This window comes from Schistocerca cancellata, chromosome 1, assembly GCF_023864275.1.
Source record: "Schistocerca cancellata isolate TAMUIC-IGC-003103 chromosome 1, iqSchCanc2.1, whole genome shotgun sequence".
NCBI classification, from domain to species: Eukaryota; Metazoa; Arthropoda; class Insecta; order Orthoptera; family Acrididae; genus Schistocerca; species Schistocerca cancellata.
Genome location: NC_064626.1, coordinates 1077603725 through 1077624326, shown reverse-complemented (window position 1 = coordinate 1077624326; position 20602 = coordinate 1077603725). Strand labels below are relative to the sequence as shown.

General features: G+C 35.6%; 1 protein-coding gene across 2 annotated transcripts in view; it reads left to right on the top strand.

The window, feature by feature from the left end:
• LOC126090883 (mitogen-activated protein kinase kinase kinase 4) overlaps positions 1-20602 on the top strand; it is a 201103-nt gene that overhangs the window by 151598 nt on the left and 28903 nt on the right. For both annotated transcript variants that reach the window (XM_049907019.1, XM_049907018.1), the window contains exon 18: positions 4878-5048. In XM_049907019.1, coding sequence (XP_049762976.1) covers positions 4878-5048 — 171 coding nt within the window. The remainder of the gene's footprint in view (positions 1-4877; positions 5049-20602) is intronic.

Here is a 20602-nt window from a genome sequence, read left to right as displayed (position 1 = left end):
TTTCATGATAGGTGGAGTGGTCGTCGAAGCACCATACCATGGCCCGCACGTTCACCATATCTGACGTCCCCGGATTTCTTTCTGTGGGGAAAGTTGAAGGATATTTGCTATCATGATCCACCGACAACGCCTGACAACAGGCGTCAGCGCATTGTCCATGCATGTGCGAACATTATGGAAGGCAAACTACTTGCTGTTGAGAGGAATGTCATTGCACGTATTGCCAAATGCATTCAGGTTGACGGACATCATTTTGAGCATTTATTGCATAAATGTGGTATTTGCAGGTAATCATTTTAAGTTATAGTAATTGTATTTTATGTTCAATAGTTGAAGAATCAGATAATAAAATAAAGTAAATATACACATCATCTAAGTCATAGAAAAAGTACCCACATTAGGCAGAGTATGAACATTTGGACAACAAAATATATTGCTGGTAATGTACAGCTTGCTGCCTCATCTGTAACTCAACAACTTCCAACTGAAGTAGGTGTAACTAAATGAGAGCATGCTAAAAACCAGCTAAAAATTAAAATTGCCAAAGAATTTATGGAAATTCTGTGAAGGTGCGAGTGTAAATTATAGTTAAGTACTTGGGAGCGTAACCTGAAATTATGAATGTTTCCAAGATTAAACTACATATTCAAGATAAAACATAGTATTATGTATTGTGTATCTTCTGAGGGACCACTTCAGCAGGGCATGTAGCCTGACCTATATAAATAAAAACTAAAGCAAGCAGCCTTGTCTAAGTATATACATACAAGAATTTCCTTTATTATATACATACAATGTCATTCATTAAAGTCATAAAGGCTACAGGACACCATGAATACAAAATGAATCTTTCAGATTTTTGGAACTGCAAAAACCAGCAAGGAATATGTAGTAATGCAAGATGCATGAACCATATCCAATTGGCTGATAACATTTTGCTGTTTGCATTTAGTGCATATAAACATCAATGAATTGTATGAATTAATAGAACAAGTTTTAAAGTAAGTCTATGAGCATCAGTACCTTCCCTTTACTTGCGACTCACAGTTCTTCGTAGGGATAAGGTTTCTCACTTCATTCTTTATTAGTCAGACTTTCTTGACCACACTGGAAGCATCTGCACAACTAAACACTATAGTTTGTGTCATGTAGGAAGGCAGCCCTATTTTCAGCCATTTTGCGCTTCCCTTACCATTAACTGCTAGCAGCCAGTAAAATTCGTTCTTTTTCCGAGCAGCTAACCGCAAGTTACAAACTAGAGTGTGAGAATCTCTCTTCCACATGCTGCACTGTTTCCGTAATTTGCGACTATGCAGTTTCATTCACAGAGCTGCCGAATTATTCGTTCAGGTGTTGATGTTACTTTCTTCTAGCAGTATAGCTGTGAATGTGTATCTGTAAACAGTTTGGTGTGATTTCCAAATGAAAATATCATATGACAGCAATAAAGTGAAGTTCCTCCAAGCAAATTTAAACTAAATTGTGTGCCTACACAGTATCATCTTAGTTGTGCGACTGGATTCAGGATTTCCTGTCAGAAAGATCACTGTATTTAATAATCGATGGAAAATCGAGTGAAACAGAAGTGATATCTGGCGTTTGCAAAGAAGTGCTGTAGGTGCTTCTCTGTTCCTGATTTAGTAAACAATTTAGAAGACAACCTGAGCTGCCCTCTTTGACTGTTTGCAGCTGATGCTGTGATTTACCGTTTTATAAAGTCATCAGAGATTAAAACAAATTACAAAATGGCTTAGACAAGATATCTGCATGGCAAGAAAAGTGGCAATTGGCTCTAAGTAATAAAAAGTCTGAAGTCATCCACATGAGTACTAAAAGGAATCCACTAAATTTGATTTACAGTATAAAGTACATGATTCTTAGGCTGTAAATTCAACTAAATGCTTAGGGATTACAGGTACGAATAACTTAGAATGCATCTATCACATGGATAATGTTGTGTGAAAAGCAAACCAAAGACTGTGGTTTATTGGTAGAACACACAGAAAATTCAACAGATCTACTAAAGAGGCCATTTACACTACACTTTTCTGCCCCCTTCTAGAATATTGCTATCAAGTATGGGATCCACAGCAGATAGGATTAATCGAAAAAGGTCAAAGACGGGCAGCTTGTTTTGTACTTTCGCGAAATAGGAGAGAGACTGCCACATATGTGATACACGAGCTGGGGTGGCAATCATCAAAACAAAGGAGTTTTTCCTTGTGGTAGGATTGTCTCATGAAATTCCAGTCACCAACTTTCTCCTCAAGAATGTGAAAATACCTTGTTGGTGTCCGCCTACATTGGGAGGAATGATCATCATAATGAAATAAGAGAAATTCGAGCTTGCTTGCAAAGATTAAAGCGTTCTTGTTTCCTTCATGCTGTTCAAGAGGGGAATGGTAGAGAAATAGCTTGAAGATGGTTCTAAGAGTGCTCTGCCAGGCACTTACCGGTAATTGTGAATTGCAGAGTAGATGTAGATGTAGATGTAGATGTAGATGTAGATGCTTCACAAGCAGTTGAGGAGTTTTATGTCTCGCATTTATAACTTCTTCAAATGTGAGTCTGAAAGCGATACTTCCATTTTTAACATTTTGGAGACTCGGAAATGAACTACAGAAGCACGTGTCGGGAAGAGAACTGTATAGAGAATAGTACACAGAAGTGTCGGAGCTGCAGAAACCTCAGGAAAAATTTGCTTTCGTGGTGCTTGAAAATCATTGAAATTGCAAGAATCTGTAAGCCTGCATAGATCTCAGCACAGGGAAACTGGGCTACAGGCTTACTCAGTGTGGTCCAGGAGAATCAATGAATAAATATTACAGCTTGTGAGAATACAACTCACAACTTAAAGTTAATCTGCCAGGTACAATACATCAAAGTTACCCTGTCAGTATGCACTAACAACACCGACAAGGTGGCGCAGTGGTAGCACACTGGACTCGCTTTCGGGAGGACGACGGTTCAATCCCGCGTCCGGCCATCCTGATTTAGGTTTTCCATGATTTCCGTAAATCGCTCCAGGCAAATGCTGCGATGGTTCCTTTGAAAGGGCATGGCCTACTTCCTTCCCCATCCTTCCCAAATCTGATGAGACCAATGACCTCGCTGTTTGGTCTCTTCCCACAAACAACCACATGCACTAATAACTAGGCACAGAAGCTAAAAGAACATAAAAAGCACAAATCAAAGAATAAACAAAACTAAAACGCATTTATAAAGCATACTGCCACTGGTGTGTGCCACAAAATATTTGACAGTGCAGTGTTTGTAAACTTATGTCCAAAGTGCATGCAACACAACACTACATAACGGCAGATGGTCGCTACATTCGTACTTCATTCTCCACTGTTGTGCCCAAGAAGAAATATATTTTCTTAAAATCCTTGCACATGTCCATCTGATAGAGAGAATGGCCAAAATTTGTTGTGTATTGGGGGAATAAAGCCCACATTATTTAGACCAATTAAAAAGCAAATACAGCAAGGGTAACAAAAGTTCTTGTATACTGCTGCACATTATAATTGCAATACTATGAAGGCAGCTTGCAATAAAAGTTAAATTGGCATGAATGTACTACATACTTTTCTACATGCAAATGATTACCGGTAGCATTTTAGCATAACCTGATGAACAAAGTAGGAGTGACACCATGTACACACTGTATATAGCTGGCAATGGTGGCCGAGCGGTTCTAGGCGCTACAGTCTGGAACCACACGACCGCTACGGTGGCAGGTTCGAATCCTGCCTTGGGCATGGATGTGTGTAATGTCCTTAGGTTAGTTAGGTTTAAGTAGTTCTAAGTTGTAGGGGACTGATGACCTCAGAAGTTAAGTCCCATAGTGCTCAGAGCCATTTGAACCATTTTGAACACTGTATATAAGAAAAGATTACGCTATGGGTTTCTCATTCAGACATTGCATTGGAATGTTGATTGATGTGAGGTAGTGTTATTCCTCATCTAAATTCAACAGTGACAGGATTGTGGCCTATAGAGGCTACACCTTCTGCAATTTTGCTGGATGTGATGATTGGGATCACGCTACTTCCATGAAAATATTGAATAGTTTGGTTCAGGAGGGCCATTCTCAATCCCAGTGCAGAATCTCAAATGACTAGCACTCGAGAAGACAGACATGTTGTTCTCTTGGCTGTATGGGATTGAACAGTCACATCGCATACCTTAAGTCGGGCTTATTTACAGCAAGACAAGTATCCACGCGGACAGTGTGTCAATGTATAGACCAAAGAAAATTATTTTGGTTTAATTCTTCTTCTTTCCAGATCTGCACTTTTTTTATCCACCTTGGTTTATCTTTTTATAACATTTATGAAGCAGCCCAGTTACTTACACTTGTAACTTTTGTGTCCTACACTTTATATGTGATACTAAAGCTCTGGTTTTTAGAATGCTTAATTTCAAGGTAATTTCTGTATTATAGTGAGCTGCTTAATTATAATTCCAATTGGCATACTCTTTGACTTTTGCCTTCTTTACTGTTTTGACATTGCTTATTGACCTAACTCTGCTCCTAAAAAAAGGCTAGTTTGAACGAAGAAATTGTCACTTAATAGTACTAATTTAGGAGAGTAAATTGTTTGAAGAGGCATTTAACTTTTGTAGAGTAGCATTTTGTCTGTTGAGGAGTATGAAAAAGTAAGACAGAATAACTGTGTGGAAAAATATCACTTTAATAACAGTATGCTAAAAAAATTATGGTTTAAAAGTTTTTAAATGAATTTGTTTTTCATGTTCAAAATTTTAATATGTGCATTAATTGTGCCATTTTCCTCATTACTGTTGAGGTAAAAAATTCTTATGCCTTTGTGTAAACAAGTACCACTTCTTCATTACTAAGTTTTCTCTTACAGTGCCACGAATCCGAAGAGTTTATGATGCTGTGAGGAAACTTGAAAGAGATATGGATGAAAAGTTAAGAAATAAGGAGCTCATAGGTTCTGTGAGTGATGTTGAGTATGAAGATAAAATTCATATTAAAGCACGCAGTGTTACGTTTAGTTGGCAGAGAGGGATTAAAATTGGTAAGGAACTGATTATTTTTTGTTTCATATTTCATTGTAAACTGTGATGGAATTCATGCAACAAGTGATTTTTTTTTAAAAAAAATAGTGAAGTTGTTCAGTGACTTATCATTTGTTTATTGTATTAACGCTTTGTTTACATGCAAAATTGTTGTGCTACTGATACTATGAGAAAATGAAAATGTGAGGGATAATAAGGTAAGCCGAAAACTGGTTAACAATAAAAGTAATATTGTAGAACAAAAGCAAACTGGTGCTTTTCATTTATTATTATAATGAGGTAATTAGAGGAGTGGGGTAACTTATGGGGACCTGGATATCGTGGCCAATAGTTTTTACTAATATTTTGAAATTAAATAACTCAAAAACTTTAGTACATATTGGAATGAAACTTTAACCAAATAATTAGTATGTTGCAACCTCTTTGTGAAAAAAATTTCAAAACTGTGGAATACAGCATGGAGTGAATATTGATTTTTATCCTAAGGACTGAATTACGTGCAATTTTTCTTTTAGGTACGCTATACTTCGACACTATTTAAAGTGAAAGATCAAAACAAATTTTATTCTTTTAATTATTAATTTGTTGAAACAGTAAATCAAGAATATTTACCAATTTGTTGTGTTGTATATTAGGTGATTCCATACCTAGTGGCCCAGGAAAACAAAATAATTGGTTGTTCAAACTCCTCAGAAAAATTTGATATTTGCATTATGAGTTTCCTAATGTTTAGTGGGCTCAAAACCACTTTAAAAATTTTTTGTTGTTTATTATTCAGAAACACCAGCAATTTTTGTTTCGGGCTGCAAGGTTTTTTTGTTTCTGTCATTTTTTTTCCATCTCTGTGTGTTTTATTTTAATTATCAAGTAACATGTTGCCCCCAGACCTTTCAAACAGAACCACTTAGTTCAGCACAAACTAGACTGGAAATTAAAACCTTGATTACCTAGCTGAATGTATTCCTCAAAATTATTGCTCATAAATTTTTAAAATATTCAGTTTTTTAACAGTACTTTTTCAGAGGAGGTGTAATTTCTCAGACTTGATATTTTTTGAGCTATTGCATACATAGTATAGTTACTTTTCATGGTGTATCCATAGTGAAAAGCTTCATTAAGGGATGAGATAAAAATATAAAAATTACACACTAATAGACCTTTATGATATCAAACTCCAGTAAAAATTTAAACTTTGAAATTCAGTGGGAAGTTATGAAAAAAAAAATTGCAAATATGAGTAAGAAATATATTTCATAATATCTTGAGTATCTGAACTAATGGAGTAAAGTGTATCAATTTATAATTTAAACATATGAAAAAACACATGAAATTAAAGCAACAAATGATTATTTGTTGGAACAGTCATCTGCAGAAAGTTTCAGCAGGCTAGCAGACAGCACCTGCAAGTCTTTACAGGCTCACAGACAAACCTGTTCAAGTCTGTTTGTTGTATATCCCCTTCCACCAACATCTGTTCACTCACACTCGGTTGCCAGTGAGGTCTTGAAGTGTGCAGTTTAACAGTGGAGTCACGGTGCTCTGTTGGTGTTCTTATTAATGAAGCTTGCTGTAAAAGTTTGTATGGAGTGTTTGCTAAAGAAAGTATTTTAACTGAAGAAGAAAAAGTGCTGTTTTACTTAAGAGGTGGCTCAGAGGTTAACTCAACTTGCAAGTATGAGGAAATTAAATACTTAAAGAAATGTCATCACGTTTTTGGCCAGTCTTGCTTGGACCCTTTAAGAAAAAAAGAACCCTATAACTGAAGATCAAAGAGAAATAACATTTGATCATTATTCTAAAAATAAAAGCCTTTTTATCAATATAATACCAGGAAAGTCATCATGTCCAATATGTTGCTCTAAGATATTTGTCATCAACAAAGAAAGGGATGTTTAGGTAAAGAATTCTGTGACGCATCAGAAACTATAAAACAAAGTAGATTTAGCTTGTAAAATCCTGTATGTATCACCTGTTGGTGAAATTGTAAAACTGAGTGAAGAAAAAAGATGTTTTGCATTGAATGCCAAAATTGGGAAAGTGGCAAAAAGAATTTGGGAGTTTCATTTCAAAAGAAAAGTTTGCACTAAACCAAATGGAAGTTCTAACACTTCTATGACTGAATATGATGATTTGATAGAAAAACTATACACGAAATGTTGTATTTCAAACAGAGAGAATAAAGTTAAAATTATCAGGCTACTACCAAATTCTTTGAGTCAAGCAAAACTTAGTCATGAATTTAGTGTGTCAGAACGTTTGTTTAAATTAACAAGGCAGTTTGTAAATGAGCACGGAATTTTACTTGCATTACAAAAGAAAAATGCATCTAATTTCGTAGATAAAAACACGATCAAAACGGTTATTAGGTTTTATGAAGATGAAATAGCAGCTGTTAGATACCTTTCAAAAAAGATTGTTTTTTTTATGAAAGAAAATGGTAGTAAGGTTCAGAGACAAAAAAGGTTAATACTGTTTAATTTAAATGAACTAGACATAGAATCCCGACAAGAAAATCCTGACTTTAAAATTGGAAGGTCAAAATTTTGTGAGCTGAGACCGAAATGGGGTATTGTTGTAGGGGCCTGTGGCACCCATAATGTTTGCTTTTGTTTGTATCAACAGAACGTAAAGTCGATTACAGATGGGGTCAATCATAGACTTAACAATAAAGGCCTATTGGATGTTGTAGTTTGCAATATTGACAGTTACAATTTATGATCATAGGAAAATGTCAAGACTGTCCAGGCAAACAAACTTTTACTTGACAATCTTTGAAGAATCAGAAGATGATGATTTGGTGACTGACAATATAGAATGCAAACGAGTTTTCTGAAGTGTTAGTAGCTAACCTTGAAAACCTGAAATTGCATCATTTTATTGCCAAAGCTCAGGGTAAATTTCTGAAGGACAAGAAGCAAATGTTCGCAGTTGATGAATGCTTAGTTCTTTGCGACTTTTGTAAAACCTATTCCTGTGTTGTACAATGGTACCACTGGGTAAAGAAACAGGCCACTGTTCATCAATTTGTGCTCTATTATAAAGATCAAGATTAGTAAAGTGTCACAATTTTTGTGTCACAAGTGACTTCTTGAACACAATGCTACAGCAGTGCATGCTATTCAACAACAGTTAACAAACTACATAAAACAGCACCACCCTTCCATAAATGAGCTGATCTACTTCTCTGATAAAAAGCTATTCTGCAGCAGACCTATGAGAACCAGATTGTAAATTGTGAGGAAATACAAGAACTCTATGGCAGATACTTTTAGGAAAGGTTCATCACTCATCGGAAGACTAAAGGCACTTGATCTTTTCATTGTTTTATACCTCCCCTGATAGCAAGCATCATCAGTGTGGAAAAATTGTACCACTGACACTTCAAAATAAGAACTCAGTGACTTGTGTTTATGGCAAACAGCGGTGGATTGCCAGAGTTGATAATATTGATTGTCAAAACCAAGATGTGCATGTTACATTTTCCCACCCACCAGGACTAAGGACCACATTTAAAATTGTTGAATAGGATCAAGTCTGGATGCCTGTTAAAAGTGTACTGTGGAAACTGCCTACCCTGGAATATACAACTGCGACTGGGTGATTTTTAACTTAAAGCCCAAAGTGAGTGAAGAAATTTCTCTGTTGTTCAATGAGCCACATAGTTAAATCGAATAAGGTGAGAACAAGCTAATGTAATGTAATCAGATGGCTCTTGCCCAAATTGCTTTTCTCGTCTCACAGACATTTCAGCTGTTTCTACTGATAGCTAGACCATAGTATTCTGTGAGGTTTTCTGGTCATGATTCAGTGAGTCTCCCTTGGTGGTATTTGCTTTACTAACAGAGAGTTTTTTCCCCTATCATGTCCTTGCAGAGTTTCCTATGTCCTCCATTCTCTTCTGCACGTGTCATATACATCCCGGTCCTTAAATTTCAGTTACACCATATGGTGTAGCAGCCACAACAGTATTAAATCCTTTAGAGTCACCATTACCAAGATAAGGAATATATTGCACACCATGTATAACAATTGACCTACTAAAAACAGACTTCTCCCTTACTTTCCATACTGCCACTGTAACCTTCAAAGTTTTTGTCGTATTTGTGTTCATTTATTTTTTGGTGTAACCTTGATTTTTATTGGCATAACCCTGTCAGTGTTTTGTAAGATTTTCGTAGTCCAGCACCTTGCTTGTATCTACAGACAAAACTGTGACAACTCCATTCAGTGATACATGGGATCTCTAGCACCAGATACCATCCAGTGTAGCCTCAGTATCTGTACATTGTCAAATAACAGTTTCACTTGCGATATTTTGCCTAGATGTTTCAGTGACTTCAATTAGGGTGTTCTGCTAATGTTTATAATAGCTCTGAAATGTGAATGGTGGCAGCAGGAGATCCAGGATACCACAAAATACCTGGGCTGCTTTTGTTCCCTTCGCAATAGATGCCATGGCATAAGCAAGGCAAAAATTCACTTCACCATATTTTGTGCATGTTACAGAAGATGTCATTGCACATTTCATTACTTAGCACACTTGATACTCTGCTCCAATTTTGCTGGCTAGGCCTTTTCTCTTACGTATGTTCTCACTAGATGTAAGGGATTTTTCACTGTTACAGTGTTTACATTTAGCAATTGAAAAAAGCAATTCTTAAAGCTTGCCTGAAGCTCTCGCTGGTGAACTTTTGCTTCTCTGCAGCATAACAATTTCTTCATTTTTATGATTTCCAACAATGTGCTTATGTTAATTACCATAAAATTTAAGAGTGCAATAAAACATCTTTGTTTTTGGCATTTCACAATGTAAAATGGTTGAAACACGCAGTTACGATGACAAGTTTACAACATGAATGCATGCGAAAAACATAGGTGAACTCAAGTAAACTACTTTTATCGACAGAAAGATCGATTGCAATAAATCCTTGCTCATAGGACAGTCGATATGTTCTTCAAGAACATTACACAAATGAGTTGCTTTGGGAATAGCAATGAAAAAATAAAATAATGAGACATTGCAGGCAATGTTTTGTGTTTGACAGTAGTGTGACAGCTAGGCATTTGTGCACGGCATCTGCTGTAGAAAGGCACTTAAACACAAAAATGATGAAGCACTATCCATAATGTATATATTTTTAGAATTGGGAAGAATCACAGACATTTATAAAAAGAAAAGAAACCTTTTGTTGGGCCCTTACGACATCCAGGTGACCTTAAGCTTTTTTCTGTTCAACTATGGTGGGACATGTGGAGCAGATGCTTAGGAGAACACCCCATTAAAAAAATGGTTTATGCTGCTATCCATAGTTCATGAGCATTTGTAATTTGAGAAAGCAGATCATTTCGTGCATTTGAAGGAAATGGGCACAATTGGGGAAATCGGAGGCTCACTGATGGGCTATACAACACAGTTATCATTATCACAGGTATTGTTCATACCTAGAAGTATGTGAAATGTTTGGATTATTATGTTTAAATTATCTGCAAAATAGAACAGGAGAAGCATTTCAAAGATATTTATAGTGTCACCATACTCAGCGAACAAAACTGATCAGAGAACAGACTCAGTGATAAGGCAATAAGGAGTCAAACAATAGCCAATCAAAAATTCTGAGAATGGGGTTGAAAAGGCTGAGAGAAAAGGTGGAGACTGAATGTTCCTCTAGCAATTCCTGTGGCTTTTTTATTTCAACAGGTCCAGAGGTTGTGTATTGAAAAGCTGGAATATCATGTTTTCATATTGTCAGTAATGGAGCTGGGATCTGGTTAAAATGGAAATGGTGATCAAGCAGTCTGTTTTGATCTTGGAAGCCCTGCAAAAACTTGTGTGTAGGGACTGGAGAATTTTACATAAAAGATAGCACAAAAAATAATTCAAAGTCGACGGTTCATACTGATGTAACACAAATCAACAGTTTCTACAAATTACAGTTAAAATCGACATTTTTTTCACATTCAAATGGAAAAATTTAATAAATGTGAAGGATTTTACTGATATTGATAACTGTTAATGTTGAAATTGGATCTTGATATTTGTCCTCAGCACTTCGATACCTATATAACCTTAAACTGGCCATTCATTTTGTGATTAAAAACTAATGCCTAGATGTGGGGTCAGCTGGTAACAGCTCTTTCTGCTGAAGTAAAATGTCCTGATTCTTTTGTGTAACACATTTATTTTTTTTATTTATTTATTTTCTGTCCATATAACAAAACGTTTTCGGACATTGTCAGTAAAATTTAGATTACATTACACATATACAGTAAAATATTTACATTCTTTCATAACAACATATGGATCAGACACATGTCTGTACACATTATTTTTCAAAAGGGCACTACAAGTAGATTCCTCTATAGTGTAACACAATTTAGCTTAAATTTATAATAGTACAGTACACACAATACAGTGTATAATTACATTCTTTCATACCACTGATAGATCGGAGACATTGTCTATATACACTGTTTTCCAAGATGGCACTACAACTTAAAGTCCTCTATAGAGTAACAACACAATTGCTTCAGTCTACTCTTTAGCATATTTAGATTTACTTTCTTGAGTTCACAGGGTAGTGCATTGTTGAAAATTGCTCCCGTTCTGTGTGGGTTGTGGTCCGTTGCCTTTTTATTGGTCACAACTCTATGAAAATTTTCCCTTCCCCATGTATCATAGTTGTGTACATTACTGTTTCTCATATTAAATTCAGGATTTTGTTTCACGAACACGACTGTCTGCAGTATATACATGGAGTACACCGTAAGAATTTTATATTTCCTAAAGATGTCTCTACAAGGCTCTCTCTTCTTTACCTTGGCTACGGTTCTTACTGCCTTTTTTTGTAATCTAAAAAGTCTATCTATATGAACTGCTGATGCCCCACCCCATATCTCAATACCGTACTGAAGGTGCAGATGAATTAACCCAAAATATTTTGCCTTAAAGTATCATGTTCCAAGAAGGCTGAGACCCTGTAACGTGCCGGGGCTGTTTCCTCGTATTAGTCAAGATCGTATTCATTGTTGAACATTTATGTCAACCACAGTATGATATATTTGTTATTACTCGCACACACAATATTCATGTGACCGGGCCTCTTACACTTAATTTTTAACATTTGGTAGGTCAAAAAATTCCAGTATTTAACAATGTTCACAATTACACTTTTTTGGTACGACCGGAAAAATTAACTGACTTGCACACTTCTGCTCGAAGAGAATCTGACCAAGAACTAACTAAGAACTGCACCAGCTCGTACCTTATATAGCGCTTGAATATTTGACTATTTCTGTTAATGTATTATAGTTTATAATTTCCCAGCGTTAAAATGATCCTTTCTAACTGGTTTTGAAGTTAACTATTGGGTTGTATTATTTAAATAACATGAGTGAGCTGTATCACTTTAAATTCACAGAACTAACTGATGCATCTGCCGTGGGAATTCCCGACTTATAACCACGGTATCTCTTTTGAACAATAATTTTTACATATTCAAATTTACTCAAGTCTTAATTAATGCACTTACAAAGTTGAGACTGGAGTTATTTTACGTAGAAAAATAAAGGTAGAAAAAGTATCGAAACAGATCTCGGAATTATTTGGTAGTTTGGTCACAATTGGCACTGAAAGTCATACAGGTTACAGATTTTAAGTCTTAATATCTATTTAACTACTAGAATTTAGGTTAATTTAAACACTTTGCTGGGATAAGTAAAATTTAGGCTTTCTTTTGGATGCATTCTTATAGCTGAATTTGATCTATTAGCTCACTCGACTTTTACTTAATATGTATTGCACAATATACATCTTTTTCCATAATTGTTAACAGTATGCATTTCCAATAAAACTGATTAGCTCATTACTTTCAGAATAGATATTAGAATGTATTGAAATAATAGATTTTACTAGGGGAATTTTATTCAAACTATTTCTGAATTCTGTACTATGAGGCTGAAGGCCACAGAATCTGTAGTCTGAATCTGAGTAGTGAAAATGAAAGGAAAAAAAATAAAATAAAAGTTCATTGCTTAACTAAGTTACTGCAGGAGTGTAAAACCAAAACAGGATAGCAGTGGGCAACCCTGCTTCGTTACAACCCGTTTCAGTAGATACACATTTCTACTGATTTTCTTGCAAATATTATCTTCATGGTCTTTCCATGATAAGTGTTCATCAACAACGATGCCCAAAAATTTAAGTGAATTTGCATATGCAAGACCCAATGGGGATGTAAATACAGTATCAGTTATGGCAGCATTATAACTGTGGATGAACTTCATTATTGCCGTTTTGTCTTTATTTACAAGAAGCTTGTTTGCTGTAAGGTATGCGGACAGAGTATTGAAACTAATCTCGGTACTGTTAGCTGCAGACTGCACATCACTGCCACAGCTGATGAAGGATATGTCATCGGCATAGCTTACAACCATGCAATTTTGAGGTTCAAATAAGTTATTTACATATGTAAGGTAGAGAAAAGGCCCTAATATGCTTCCTTGAGGCACGTCATATTGAAGTGTCCTGAAATTTGATTTGGTTGTTAGGAGCTGCTCATTATTTTGATAAGTTAGCTTTACACACTGTTTCCTGTCTTTCAAATAGGAGGGAAGTAGTTTCAAGGCTTGTCCTCTCAACCCGTACTATTCTAGCTTACACAGAAGAATGGTATGATTCACAGTATCAAAGGCTTTACTCATACGTAGGAAAGTGCCTATTACCGTGTCACTTATGTCCAGCTTATTTAATCTTTCATGTATAAAAGATGCTACTGCTGTTGTAGTAGATCTCCCTTTTCTGAATCCATGTCGTAGGTTGTTTAACAGATTGTGTTTGGTGAAATATGATTCAACTTGATTTAGTATTACTCTCTCTAACAATTTGCCTAGTTCTGAGGTTAATGATATTGGCCTGTAGTTTTTAGTGTCAGTTTTTAATCCCTTTTTATGCACTGGTATAATTTCAGTAATTTTCAAAAGGTCAGGGAATACTCCATTTCTGAGGGAGGTATTTATCAAGTGAGTCAGGGGTTTCACTAATTCATCCCTGCATTCCTTTAGCAGTTTAGGTGAAATGACATCCCAGCCACAAGACATTTTTGGTCGAAGTGCTGATATGATTGCTAGGACGACCCTCTCAGTAATGCCGTGGATATAAAAGGGCTGGCTAGATTTTCCAAGACTAAAATTTTGTGGCTTGACATGAACTTCATTTGTACCAACTGTACTGAACTTTTGTATAAATTTCTCACACACTTCTTTTGGGTCATTTATTTCTTCACCATTTTCTTTTAATGTTATGTTGCTGTGTTCATAAGAATTCTGTTTTCCACTTTCTTTATGCATTATTTTCCAGGCAGTTTTACTGATACAGCTAGAGTTCCTTATTTCAGAGGTATATTTCTGTGCTTTTAGGTTAGTCAAGGACTCTCTGTATATTTTTCTGAGCAGTTTATATTTTGTTGAGAAATATTGTAGTTTAGTATCTCTAAAAAGTATATAGCAATCTTTCATTTTCTCCCTCACTTCAATAATTTCAGAAAGGAGATTCTCGGCTTTATGGTTTACAGCTTTATTTACTTTTTTATCTAAAGGACAGGTTTCATTTAAAGTGTTACTGAATAACTTATAGAAATATTCCCATTTTTCATTCACTTCAGTTGCATTGTACACTGGTTCCCATTTTTCATTCCCTAATGCCATCTTAAGTTTAGAATAATTAAATTTTCTTTTCTATATAACTGTATCACTTTCAGTTACATCTATGTTCCCAACATCAATTTCCATAGTAAGGGCTCTGTGATCACAAATGTAGTTTTCTAAGGTGTTAACATTTACTTTCTCTTTTCCTACATTTGTGAGAACATGGTCAATACATGTCTTCATATTTGCAGTGACTCTTGTAGGTTCTGAGTTCATTTGTTTAAAGTTATAACACTGTAATACATCCATGTAGCGCAAATAGTTAACATTATTATTTAATGAATCTATGTTGATGTCTCCAACAAGCAACAAGTGTTTTTTATACATTGCTGTCCCCTCCAGCAAGTCCTCGAGGCAATTTAGAAACTCTTCTGTGTTACTTCCAGGTGACCTATACAGTGCTGCTATAATAAGGCTGTTGTTTCCATACTTCAGGTTTACTGCTGCAACCTCAAATACCATTTCAGTACTCAGATCATCTATCCATTTAACTTTTTCACATTTTACACCGTTTCTACCCCACCACTTTTGTGTGTCTTTCTGCAGCACAAGTTAAAAAAAAATAGCATCGTATGTTTTTTTTATCAACTTCCTTCATCAACCTGCTCAGAAATGTACCACAAGGCAACATTCATGTAAACATGACATTGTTAAAAAACTGACACAAAACTGACTTTGACTCCTCTGTACTAGCATAAGGTGCAGGTAGCCAGAACAACATAATTCATCCAGTTGCGGAAGCTGACAATAAACAAATGGAAACACAAGGAATATGCACAGTAGTCATTCAGTTAACCATCTTCAGTTGAAGAGTAAAAAATGGAAATTTCGTGTGACTAGGGCCTCCAGTTGGGTAGACCCTGCGCTGGGTGCAAGTCTTTTGATGTGATGCCACTTCAGCGACTTGCGCATCGATGGGGAAAAGTAGACCGTGTAACAATGAACAGAAGGTAGAGATGCTGTCCATCCATGAAGAATGTAAGTTATCAGAACAGAAATTGCAATAATGATTTCTTGTTCAGGGTAAAGGTATGAGGAGTACAGTACTGCAGAACTTTTAAACATTATGCTGTGCACAGTAAGTGCAGTCCTTGATTAAAAACTTCATAATCGTTACTTTTTTTTATTATGTTTGAAATCAGGCATAACGCCACTCAGGCGGAGAAACTCTAGAGAGATTGATAGCCTACAGAAACCTACTTTCCCACATTATTGCAATTACTGTTCTGCTAACTTATGCTCTCCTTAGACAAGTATCGTTTCTGCCTTCTCATTATTGCTGTACATCATACTCATATAAATCGTCAATTGAAGATGATAGTCTGAATGACTGGCACACATTTTCCTAGTGTGTTGGTTTGTGTGTGTGTGTGTGTGTGTGTGTGTGTGTGTGTGTGTGTGTGTGTGTGTGTGAGGTCTTGAAGATGCGAAATGGGTTACCAAATAAAAAATGTAGGTTGCTGTTTAAAAAAGACATACTTCTGTTCATACGTTTGTAACGAAAAAGTTACGAGAGATGAAATCATGCTGCTTAGTATCCTGCTAATAGCTAAAAATGCTTGATACATTTTTATGTTGCTTCTGGACAAAAAGTTACTTTGAGATGGTCAAGATAAATGGAACACCCTGTATTACAGAATTGACAGCGTATTGTCTCTGAATAGAAATTTGAAGTTACAGGTATGCTGTAGTTTGTAAAACTTCCAACATTGTTTGGATATAGACTTACTTGTGTTTAATTAGTTGGTTTTAATGGGAATGAACTAAAGTAGTTTTTTAAATATAGATGATCCAATTGAGACGTGTGATGTCAATAAGTACTGTATTACACAATTTTTAGGTAAATTAATTTTGCAAAATAAGACTTAGAAATGGTGAAATATAACAAAAACAACGAACATAATTGAAAAATAAGCCATCTGAAAATAACACCAAATTTGGCAACAAATAACATCAAAATTTTACAAAAAATAACTATGAAATAAGCTAAAAATATAACTAGTTTTCCTGCCCTTGCTTATGTACAATTTTTGTGTTTCAGAACAAATGAGTTGAATTCAGTAGACAATGGTTTTTATTCTGTAGTCATTCTTAATGATGATTATTAGCACGAGTCTGTTCTGTTCTACAGGCTTTTGTTATATTTTTCTTTATTTATTTATAACCCCCCCCCGCCCCACCCCCCTTCGAATATGACTGTCACATTGGTAATGGCTAGATATTCTGAAATCTATGCTGATTGGAGGCACTGTGTGCATTTTGTAAACACTGTTTTATTTAGTTATATAACAGCAATTTTAGATTTTCTCATATGCTGCTACTGTGGCAAATGCATCAGATGTGATAGCAAGCCTTTGTCATCACAGTAGGTGGGTCCCCTCTCAACCTGGGACTTGAGTGACATGCCCCCCCCCCCCCCCCCAATTGTTTCATTGCAGAAGATCTTACATAATATGGTTTGTCCTTTCAGTCATCATATTAACGCTGAACTGACAGATAAAATCAATTAAAATATGCAACAGAAGAAAGACAATTGAACCTGATGAGATATCTGTAAAATTGTGTACAGATTATGCAAAGAAGACTGAACCTGATGACATATCTGTAAAATAGATTGTGCTTCCCTTCTAGTATTGGGATAAGATACCAAAGCTGTGTTTGAATTCAGACCAATGTCTTTCTTGATTTCAGGGCTTTTTTGTGCAGGAATTTCATGATAATTCATTATTCAACATAGGCAATTTTTCCTTGTTTGCTAATTATATTACTGTCAGGGAGGTAACGATTGCGGAATAATGTAGGTGTTTATACCCTTCCATATACCTCCTTACATCAACCATACCTGATGACTGTGGAAGTTTTAACTGAAGTAAACACTAGCTGTGAAAGTGTACATCGTATAATTATATTTGAATAATCAGCTTAGTTTCCAAATAGGTGAGAAGGAAATAAATAAATTTGAAGCAATGTTTTGTTGTGTGTCAATAAGTGATTAAGTGATCTATAAGGCTTCAGAAAGATGACAGTTATGTTGGTGTGTTTTTTCTTAATACTGTACCTTCTTCAGCAGTGTGATAGGAGGAGGGTTTTGTACTCTTTCCTGTGTTACACCACATAGGGCAGAAAAACTTTATTTGCATTATGACAGTAACACACTTTCCATGTCAGATGTTCCTACCTGTTGGCCATGAAGTCTTCTATATCCTTACTGTCATTTCAGTAAAATAAATTGCAGAAATCAGATTTTTTTATTGATTTCTTTTCATACAACATTTCAGTGACTTCAGTGTATCTCATCTCCTGACTGAGGTTCAGTCTAGAATCTATTTAACAGTTTTCTCTTATCAACCATGTCACTGTTTTTTTCTTGCAAAATTGTTCAGTTTGGCAAGATTATAATGCAGCTCCTCCTTACAATTATACTTCTCTTATAATACATACATGTGTGGTACCCTGTGCAGGCACACCAGTTGGAGTACACTAAAACTATATGCTACTTCAGTTCAGATTTTTTTCCCATGTTTCTTGATCCTTACAGCAAAAATAAAAAAAAGAAGACATTTTCATTTTCCCCTCTGTTAACCCTTTGGTGGGCGCGCCTCTGGCAGTTAGCCACAAGATGTGGTTTTCTGTTAGTATCACAGATAGTGTTACAGTTGCGTCCAAGTATCACAGATAGTGTTACAGTTGCGTCCACGTCCAGATATGTATTTGTTATTCTCAACAGATGTCACCACGTACTACATTTGCGCAATTCGTGCTTTCGGTAGTTTGATTGCTATTGTTGTTTGAAACGTGAATGTTGTGCTTGCGGTGTTCGCCGCTACATGCCTTGTGATGTAAGTATTTTCTGTACTTGTGTTTATCTTTCGCCTCAAGGAAATCTTTCTTTTATATTAGTATATAATGAATATTTGAATCGAAACAAAGTCCCCGTGTGCAATTTTCATTACTTTTTACAGTCTTGGATACTGATTTATTACAGTGTATTACTTTTATAAAAACATGTTTCATTAGGTCTCATAAAAGCCACCATCTAATTGTATGCCCTGAAGACTAAGTGAAAGTATTGCAAGAATTGTCAGAAGAAGAGTTACAATAATTGTCAGATGATTACCGATTTTATATATGAAAAAATAAAGGAACTGTTTGGATAAGTGAACCGCTTCCTTCTTCTTCTAAAAACGAAGGCCAAGAACATTATAAGAGTTTTGCCAGGTCCAAAAGCCAGTGCTGAAATTACGGAAAAAGAAATTGATGCATTTTATCTAGTCATTAGTGATGGAATGATTGACAACATTGTGGAAAATACAAACCGATACTTCCAGAATAAAAAAAAAAAAAGAGCTGAAGTTCAATATTCAAGAGAACGAGACTGCAGACACTCACAAAACCAGAGATAAAGGCTCTTTTAGGTGCATTATATCTAACAGGTATAAAGAAAGGAGGACACATGAATTGCTGTTAACTGTGAGATGCAGATGGTACAGGAATGATTATTTTACGAGCTCTCTTCAGCTATAAGCGCTTTGCTTCGAACTCTTAGGTCCAACAACGTGGGTACCTGGAGTGAAAGAAAATAAAGTGACAAACTAGCACCTATTTAGGATTTCCATCAAGAGTTTGTCAACAATTGCCTTGCTCACTATAATGTCAGCGAGTTTGTCATTATTGATGAGATGTTGCATCCTTTCAGAGGATGCTGCGGATTTGTATAGTATATCCTTAATAAGCCTGAAAAATATGGGATCAAGATTTATGCCTTGTGTGATGCCAAAACATTTTGCACCCTGAATTTTGAAACTTACTGTAGCAAGCAGATGCCAGGACCCTACCTGAAATCTAACAAGCCTGATGACATTGTGCAAAGATTAGTGACACCAATTGAGAAAACAAACAGAAATCTTATGACTGACAATGACTACAGTAGCTACCCTGTGGCTGAAAATAAGGGGTGGGGGGATACCTCAAGAATTCTATGCAAATAAAACCTGAGAAGTTCAGTCATGCCTCTTCGGTTTTCAAGATGGTATTTTATGGTCTCGGCTGTTCCTAGAAAGAATGAAGTTGTGATTTTTTTTTATCGACAATGCATAAGATAAATGAAATGAATCAAGAGACTAAGAAATCTAGAGTGAATTTGGACTACAATACTACCAAAGGAGGAGTTGACACTGTAGATCAGATGTGCTCGTCCTACAGTACTTCCAGAATAATGCGACGATGGCTACTTGAACTTTTCTACAGACATCTAGAAATTGCTGGGATAAATGCAAACATAATTTTCAAATTCAACAATCCTAGTAATAAAGAAAGAAGACAATTTTTTTGAAACATCTTGTTCTGGACCTAATGGAAAAACATTTGAATCAACAAGCGTTACTTCAGACACTTCCCAAGGATATTCACACCTTCTTGACCGAGTATAGGCACAAAGAAGAGAAGACCAAGGAGCCAACAAAACCTGGAATTTGTTACATATGTGGCAGACATAGAAACAACAGAACCAAAACAGTATGTATGAAATGCAAGAAACATAGTGTCACAGATACAAAATGTGTGAAATGTGAAAGTGAGCTGCAGATGGAAGTTGACTAATTTATTGACAAGCATTAACACGAGTGGAGTTTATGAATGCTCCATTATTTCATAACTTGTTCCCTTGTTACTTTCTTTTCACATGAATCAGTGCAATTAAGTGATATAATTAAAAGAACAATGAAGGCAGTAAAGAATATCAGCTTGTTATAAATTGCAATGACAATAATAGACAATTGTGAAGGCAACAAATAAATAAAAGATTATTTTTGTAGAGCCATGTAATGTTATGTTATGTTTTTTTTCCAATAAA